Source organism: Kryptolebias marmoratus, linkage group LG22 (assembly GCF_001649575.2).
Source record: "Kryptolebias marmoratus isolate JLee-2015 linkage group LG22, ASM164957v2, whole genome shotgun sequence".
NCBI lineage: Eukaryota > Metazoa > Chordata > Actinopteri > Cyprinodontiformes > Rivulidae > Kryptolebias > Kryptolebias marmoratus.
In genome coordinates, this window is record NC_051451.1 from 24,765,048 (window position 1) to 24,772,641 (window position 7,594).

The following is a 7,594-nucleotide window of genomic DNA, read 5'->3' on the forward strand; positions in this document are numbered from 1 at the left end:
ATATTAAAGTAACGACGATAAGTAAGGTACAAGTTAGGTTCAAGTTTAACTACTAGAACTCGGGTTGGTTTCAAGTTGACGCTGTGACTTATGGGTAATGTAGTTTCCGCTGTAATAGAACGCAGCCATAAAAGCTTACCGGAAACTTCAGTTCCCAGCTACGGAAATCAGTGTTACGAAAAAACCGCGTCGTTAAGAAACAATAATGTTCTTTGTGGAGTACATGTCGAGGCAAGTACCGGCGATGAACAAAGACTAAAAATTGCTTTAAAATAGAAACTACTAGGGATTTTTTTTGTTTAAGGAAGTTAATAGTTTAGTTGTATGATCCCGTTGTGTTAGAGTCGCCAGAATGTTCACTTTTAGCCGTGTTTTGTGTGTCGGGAGCGTCATTGTCCCTCAAAGCACCTCCTCCCTCACTGTATGCCACTTTTCTGCTTTCCAACATCTAACCTGCCCCAGAAGAAACAGTCCGTACAGTTCTGTGGACAGTGAGCGCTACTCTTCTCTTGTAAAGTCCGTCATGTCCTCCAGGGTCAGCCCCCAGACCCCCGAGACCCTCCAAGCAGAAGACGACCAAATTTATGGACCAGTTGTCAAAGCTCCTGCGAGAACTGAGACAAGAGGACCTAACATTCTCCATTCTTTTCTGAACTCCGGGCGACCTCTAGAAACGCAGGAACCAGAGTCAGGACCCCCAGTTCGGATTTTATTAAATCGAGGACAAGGCAGGTCTTCTGTGCCCAGTGTGACCCGGATCCTCCAGCAGACACTTTCTCCAGAGCAGATCTTCTACCTGGAGCGATGGAAGAAGAAGATGATCGCTGAGCTTGGAGAGGAGGGCTTCAAGGAATACAGCCAGAGTGAGTTTTTAAACACTAAAGTGCTTTATTACCACAGTATGCAACTTCAAATTGTGATTTAGATGCCCCTTAACTGATATGCTGTTTCCAAACAGACCTGTTCAGACAGGGAAAGCTTTTCCATTCAGCTCTGGAGGACATTTTCACATCTGGTGCGAAGTGGAATCCCAGAGATCCTTCAGAGGCACCAGATTATGTGCCTGAAGTCCAAGGGTACATTCAGAGCGTCTCTCACATCCTGGAGGATGTCAGCGCGGTGAGGGCTACAGAAAGCACGGTGCAGCACGGCGCCCTGAACTACCTGGGAATTGTGGACTGTGTTGCTCGCTACAGGTAAAGCTCCTCTCCACCTGACCTAACTTTTCCCGCCGCCTTTGTGACGCTCGCAAATTACTTTCGTCCGCAGGGGGGTGTTGTGTGTCATCGACTGGAAAACCTCAGAAAAACCCAAACCGTTCTTGAGCAACACGTACGACAACCCCGTTCAGGTGGCAGCGTACGCCGGGGCTTTGAACACCGACGACAACTACAAATACCAGGTCATCTTAAGTTCCAGATTTGCAATTCTCTATTGCTCGCCCTCATGTTTACCATAATATGTTCTGGTCGTAGGTTGAAAATGGGCTCATTGTTGTGGCCTACAAGGACGGCTCGCCGGCCCACGCTCACCAGCTCAGCTCAGAGTTGATGTCCGATTACTGGAAGACATGGCTGCTGCGCCTCGAACGATACAGGGAACAAAGGTAAGGCAGACAGAAGACGGGGTTCATACGCGACCTTGAAAAGTATGAAACTGGGTTATAGTATTTTCCAGGTATGGATAAGTATGAAAAAAAGAAAACAGAACATTTAGAAACATCAGTATTTCCATCAGTATTACCCCCATCATTAACATGATCGTGATGTTAATTGTTGGTTCATTTACACCACATGAATCTTTTGTCCATCAGTATTAAAATGGCTATAACTCAACCATTTTTACAGATATTGATTTAAAATTTGGTGTGGAAATAGCTGATAGTCATCCCCAACACATATGTTTTTTTACTGTTTTGCCATTCCCTCTGCCTGTTTGTGAAGCATCTCATAAAAGGCTGGATGGAATTAAATAAAACTTTCACTAATTAATCATTTGTTTGTATATCTAGAACTGATTAACTTTTGGAGTTAACGCAACTCAAGATGGCTGTCACCGGTAATCGACTTTAGCCCAAACAAACATGGCTATAAGTCACCCAGGTGTGCAGATATTGAGCTACTTTGGCGTGGTAGTAGCTAAGAATCATTAACAACGCGTTCTGTGAGCTCTGCCACATCTTGACATGGTGCATGACGTAAAAATAAAATAAATTCAGGGTAAATCTCTTAGCATGAAGGTGAGCTTCAAGGAATGCTAGGCCTTTAATCTTCACTTATAGTACCTTTTATAAACCAGTGAAATTAAAAGTTGACGGATCACTAAAAACATGAAGGATAATTAATGGTGTAGCTATCTGAAGCTATTTATAAGAGCTACACTTAGTTATTTATCAAACTATTAATGATTATATTCAACTTGTCTTAGCAACTTGAAATCACACAAAATCTTTTTTGATTTAAATTTGTGGTCAGGTGTCTGGATAATAAACATAAAGCCTTTAAGCATAAGAAGTTAAAAGATAAAACAATAATGAGAGTTATTAGAACAGTTTAAAGCTTTCATATTGGTTCTTGCTTCTTAAGATCTATTGTTTGTAGAGTGAATTGTCTATCATAGGTAAAAGAAATAAAAAAACTTAGACTCACAGACCAGGCGTTTGTGTTCATGTGGATGCACAAATTTAGAGTTTTTATTAGTTCAGACAACAAAAACTTATTAGATACTTTTAGAAAAGACATCATCACATTAAATGCCAAGCTTAGACAGTTGTTTTGAACCTCTCAAACGATCGTTTATTTTTTACAAATCCTTTTATTTCATTTGTCACCCATCGGTTTATCTTTTACATTAAGATATATATGTTGTTGTTTTTTTCATTTCAGATCGAGCACTTCGTCAAGTTCTTCAGAAAAGTGATTAAATGTGGAGAAAAATCTGCATCAGCATGATGGACTGCTTATATTTTTTTAATTTAAGGCACCTGAAGTCTTACTTAAAACCAGAAAATAATGCAATATGTGAGCTTTTTTCACCTGTACTGTTTTTTTTTTTTAATAAACACGTTCTTTGACTATAATTGTTTTAGGAAACAGTTGAAGTATTTAGGTGATTGAACTCCCACCAGGTCTCTCTGTGTGAGGGGTCTTCGGTGAAGCCCATGCTTTTAAAGAGCTGGTAGGAGGCCAGGTTCCCCTCCTCTATGAAGCAGAACACGGGGTAGCCCTCTGCGTAGAGTTTCTTGGCCACGCTGCTGATCAGGACTTTGGCGTAGCCTTTCCTCCTGTGCTCCGGCAGAGTGTGCAACATTCCCACGGCGCACGACGCGTAAGTCAGAATCCAGGACACCGGCTTGCCGTCAGCATCCAGCACGCAGCAGGAGGGAAAGTTCACGATCATGTTACGGATCATCCCGGTAGACCACTGGTTCTTTCCAAACTTCCACGTCTGGTTGATCAAACCGAGGTGTGATTCATCCAGGGAGTTCAGTGAGAGCCCCGAGCTGATGCAAAGCAAAGCAGGCGTTTTAGTTTTTTAATGAAATGTTGTTTGGCATTTACCAGAGCCTTTATTACTATGTTATTCCTCTGTGTGTCTATACCTGTCTACAGAGGGAAGCTTGGTTACATCCTGCAGTATCATCATGTGACATACCGCCAGCTGGCTGAAAGGCACGTTCTTTTCTGACGCAACTGCTTTGACTTTCGCCATATGGGAAAGACTGGTTCCTTAAAAAACAAGCAGTTATAGCAACATTAAGTGAAACTTCATTAGCATTTTTATTATCTTGTATTACCTAAGGCTCTTTTTACACCAGTCCTCTTACTGACCTGGTGCCAATTAACCTAATTAACTGCAAAACGCTCCTCAAAATGATCATAATTTTTCTAAAAAAAGTAGAATTTCTAAGCTTAAACATGTGTTGTTTAGTATGTTCCACTGACTAAATTATGAGTGTGAGATTTGCAAGCCACTGCTTTCTGCTTTTATTTACATTTTACACAACTTTTTCAGAACTGGGGTAATGTTTAAAATACTGCAACTAGCTCTCATCTATTATAATTTTTTGTAATAATTCTTGGTCCCAGCACTCAATACAGGTGTGGAGATACGACAGGAATATAGTCTTCATACCGCTGAACTACATGGCCAAATCAATGAGGACTTTGAGCACAATAAGACAATAAAACTCAACCCAGAGACAAATTTGAACCTTAAATTTACAATGCAACTTAAAAGTGACAAAGGAATAACACACACACAGTGGTAAATCTGTTCTGTTAGAAAAATGATGACTTTCTCTTTATGATTAAAAAAAAGGAAGTTATTACCAAGACAAAAGTACTGTTCCCAGTCGATAACAGACGGGGTTTTAATGGCTTCTTCTAGAACTGCTTCATCTGTGGCAAAAAGTAGTGTGTCTTTGAAAAAATAAGTCTCCTGAGAAAGAAACAAAAATGCAAAATACCAAGAAATTATAATTACTGTATGGGTGTTCTTCAATGCACATGAGTGGTACCTTTTCAAAGTCTGGTTTGCAGATGATTACGCTGAAATTTGGCCATTTGTCCACGCAAACTTTGACAGGATTTGCTTTCCCTCTGTTTCTGAGGACCAGAAATCCATAAACCTACAAAAAAAAAAAAAAAACAACGAAATGAGCAACATTTAACTCAAATTGCTGTTTTTATTCAGCGATGTGTCACATAATGTAACGAGCAGAATTAGATTTGGTTATTCACATGTAGTAAAACACATGTACACACCTGCTGGGACCGAGGTAGATGTCTTTTTAACTCGCATTCAGCGGTTTTCAGCTGATCTTCTGTCAGCTCCATGTTGCCAGTTAAGATTTTAAAGGAAGCGTTCAGATTTTTTTTCGCCCCTTTTTTTCCACTCTCCAAAAAAACTTTATTAGTAATAAGGAACAATACAAAAACAGGCAGAACAAAGTAAACACAAAATGAAGTTAGTCAGGGGAACTGAATAAAGAAAAGAAAAGACAAACAAAACAGAGAAATAAGCGAGGTAGGAAATAATAAAAACGTAGCACTGTCCATTTGTGCCATATTTACAACATGTGATCAAACAAAATAAAGTCCAAAATCAAAAACATGAAATCAAGTCAAAATAGTTTTTGCTTTTTGATTAGTGGAAAATCAAACTGAGTGCATGTTATTTAATCTCATTAAAAAAAAACAACGTGGCTTTTTCTTTAAAAAATCTTTCAACATGCTAGTTGACCATAAAATGATGAAATAATTACCCCTTTGTATATAAAAATTGCAATCATATTTAATACTTAAAGAAAAAAAAAATATACAGTATACATTGACTGAAAAAAGACACTCCGCACTCAAATTTATGATATAATAATAAGGATTTATCTGCTCCAGAGGTCTGCAAACCTTTACAATCAAGATGTCAGAATCCTGAGTTTTGATGTTTTTTTTGTACATATAGTTTTATTAAATCCTGATATTTCTCATGACTTTATGTTGATGATGCTGTCGTTGGAGATTACAGCTCAGACACAGCATCCAGGTCAAAGTTAATCATCAACCATAAACCGTCAAAGCCTGACCATAAAGACAGTTTTAAATCCTGTCTCAGGATTGCATAACTGTAAAAAAAAATTCTCATTGGACTTTAAGACATCTCTGTAAAAATGAGGATACAATCTATACAAAACAGGAATAAAGCAAGATATGCATGAACTGAAAACCTGGAGAACTGTACTGTTATTTGCATTTGTTATTTGGCTCATTGTAATCACTTATGCTAAAAGCTTCTTTACAGGATTAAAAGTTGAACTGAAACCATGCTGCCCTGTAGGAAGGAACTTCAATGAAGCCCATGCTTTTGAAGAGTTTGTAGGACACCATGTTCTCCTCCTCTATGAAGCAGTAAACTGGATATCCGTCAGCGTGGAGCCTCTTGGCCATGGTGCTGATTAACGCTTTGGCGTAGCCTTTTCCTCTGTGCTCCGGTAGAGTGTACAAGATCCCCAAGGCGCAGTAATCGTACACCAGTATCCAGGCCACCGGCTCACCCTGGACGCCCACGATGCAGCCGGACGGGAAGTTCCCAATTAGCCTTTCAATGTTCCGGTAACCCTGCTCGTTCCCTCCAAACTTCCAGGTTTTATTCACCAAGTCGATGTGGGAGAGGTTAAGAGATGAAATCCTTGATTCAAGCTCACTGTTACAAAAAAAGTGGATTTTTTCCCCTTATTTTTGATGCAACAGATGACATTAAATGGGTTTTCAAGTACATTTGTCTCATTATACCTGTCAACATCTGAGGTGAGCAAATTGCTGGTGTCTGGCAAATACAGAAGTCGTACAAAAGTATAGCCTTTGTGGTTCACTTTTTTTTCCAAGGACACATCTTTGATGGTGGGTAAATGAGAAATGTCAAAACCTAAACGACAAAAATGAATTCAAATAAATGTTTTTTAATAGAACAAGTAGTGTGAAAAACAAAGGCCTAGCATTCCAGGTTTTAAACCATCACCATCTCTCCGTTTTGGTAAAAACTTTACAACCTTTTCTGTATTTTCTAAGGTTGGTTGGCTGAGTAAAAGTACAATACTGTTATTTGACAACACATACGGTCTCAAAGAAATGATCAGATGACTTTTTAACTTATATATTACACAATAAATATGATTTTTTTTGTTGCATTCTTGAATAATATTAATTATTATCTGTTCTACAATCAGCTCTACTGTCAGAATAATGATCATTTACTAAAAACTAATCAAAGTATATCCTGTTAGAGTTAATTAAAACTGTCATATTGTTGCATTTATGTCTTCTGTTCAACTCACCTCCGATTACGAAATACGTGCTCCAGTCAGTTTCTTCTCTCAGCACTTTCCTTAAAACCTCTTCATCCGTGCTGTAGAAGCTCACCTTCTTCATGAAGTCCTTGGCACGTTTGTTCTGCAGGGTTTACGTGAAACAAGGTCGTTGCCTCACAGAGAGTGCCAAAATGTCCTATTTTCTTTTCCTGGAACGTGAACTCACCTTGGGGTCAGGACGGCAGAGGATGACCGTAAACTCCGGCCACGAATCGACGACAACCTCCAGTGTAGTTGCCTTAGTTCTATTAATGCCATAGATGAAACCATAGACCTGTAAAACATTCATTCACTTGCTTTAAACAAAAACGAAAAAGTGCTACAGACACACAAAATATATTTTCTTACAGTCTAACCTTGTAACTCTTCGGTAAGTGTTTCATTAAAACTCCTTCAGCGATGCGAAGCTCGTCTGTGGTTAGGACCTTCATGTTCGGCAAATAGAGTTTAATACAAATTTGTATTTTCCAGACGGGACGTATCGTGTCTCTCGCTTATTGCAGTCATATATATATATATATATATATATACACTTTTATAGGATCGAGTCCAAAAAGTTCAGCCTTTATGAATTATTAACAAGCGCTGGCGGCGCCAGGGGGCGCTAGGGGGTGCTATAGCTCCCCCTGGAAAAGTCATAGCACCCCCGTAGCACCCCCAAGCAAAGGCATAACCGGGGTATGTGTGGGACATGTCCCCCACTTCCCTTATGTATGCCCTATATCCCCC

The 7,594-nt window shown here is 39.4% G+C and overlaps 3 protein-coding genes across 4 annotated transcripts; 1 reads left to right on the plus strand and 2 right to left on the minus strand.

Annotated features, from left to right (window-relative positions):
- The first annotated feature begins 157 nt into the window (after window positions 1-157).
- On the plus strand, window positions 158-3,023 carry mgme1 (mitochondrial genome maintenance exonuclease 1). Its single transcript, XM_017412767.3, has 5 exons — window positions 158-863; window positions 959-1,196; window positions 1,270-1,402; window positions 1,476-1,606; window positions 2,886-3,023. The coding sequence occupies exons 1-5, from the start codon at window positions 353-355 to the stop codon at window positions 2,917-2,919; spliced, it is 1,047 nt and encodes a 348-aa protein (XP_017268256.1). The 5' UTR covers window positions 158-352; the 3' UTR covers window positions 2,920-3,023.
- si:dkey-76k16.6 (uncharacterized protein LOC566817 homolog) lies at window positions 3,016-4,911 on the minus strand. Of its 2 annotated transcripts, none has more exons than XM_017412768.3 (5): window positions 4,767-4,911; window positions 4,520-4,630; window positions 4,332-4,440; window positions 3,602-3,728; window positions 3,016-3,502 (listed from the first exon to the last, which is right to left on the minus strand). In XM_017412768.3, exons 1-5 carry the CDS (start codon window positions 4,836-4,838, stop codon window positions 3,085-3,087), a joined length of 837 nt encoding a protein of 278 aa, XP_017268257.1. In that variant the 5' UTR covers window positions 4,839-4,911; the 3' UTR covers window positions 3,016-3,084. The 2 variants fall into 2 exon arrangements, with proteins under 2 accessions (XP_017268257.1, XP_017268258.1); XM_017412769.3 differs by having other exon boundaries at window positions 4,332-4,400; window positions 4,486-4,630.
- Window positions 4,912-4,963: 52 nt separating this feature from the next.
- LOC108234045 (glycine N-acyltransferase-like protein 3) lies at window positions 4,964-7,380 on the minus strand. The gene is made up of 5 exons (XM_017412893.3): window positions 7,222-7,380; window positions 7,032-7,139; window positions 6,833-6,947; window positions 6,291-6,423; window positions 4,964-6,201 (listed from the first exon to the last, which is right to left on the minus strand). The coding sequence occupies exons 1-5, from the start codon at window positions 7,294-7,296 to the stop codon at window positions 5,802-5,804; spliced, it is 831 nt and encodes a 276-aa protein (XP_017268382.1). The 5' UTR covers window positions 7,297-7,380; the 3' UTR covers window positions 4,964-5,801.
- Window positions 7,381-7,594: the final 214 nt, after the last annotated feature.

Excerpts from the sequence above, each read along its gene's own strand:
- mgme1 (XM_017412767.3), top strand. The coding sequence starts at position 353 with ATGTTCACTTTTAGCCGTGTTTTGTGTGTCGGGAGCGTCATTGTCCCT. Across the intron at positions 1,197-1,269 it reads GACTGTGTTGCTCGCTACAG|GGGGGTGTTGTGTGTCATCG; the intron begins GTAAAGCTCCTC and ends TTTCGTCCGCAG. Across the intron at positions 1,403-1,475 it reads ACGACAACTACAAATACCAG|GTTGAAAATGGGCTCATTGT; the intron begins GTCATCTTAAGT and ends TTCTGGTCGTAG.
- si:dkey-76k16.6 (XM_017412768.3), bottom strand. The coding sequence starts at position 4,838 with ATGGAGCTGACAGAAGATCAGCTGAAAACCGCTGAATGCGAGTTAAAA. Across the intron at positions 4,441-4,519 it reads GCAAACCAGACTTTGAAAAG|GAGACTTATTTTTTCAAAGA; the intron begins GTACCACTCATG and ends TTTCTTTCTCAG. Across the intron at positions 3,729-4,331 it reads GGAACAGTACTTTTGTCTTG|GAACCAGTCTTTCCCATATG; the intron begins GTAATAACTTCC and ends TTGTTTTTTAAG.
- LOC108234045 (XM_017412893.3), bottom strand. The coding sequence starts at position 7,296 with ATGAAGGTCCTAACCACAGACGAGCTTCGCATCGCTGAAGGAGTTTTA. Across the intron at positions 6,948-7,031 it reads TCTGCCGTCCTGACCCCAAG|AACAAACGTGCCAAGGACTT; the intron begins GTGAGTTCACGT and ends TAAACCCTGCAG. Across the intron at positions 6,202-6,290 it reads CTCACCTCAGATGTTGACAG|TGAGCTTGAATCAAGGATTT; the intron begins GTATAATGAGAC and ends TTTTTGTAACAG.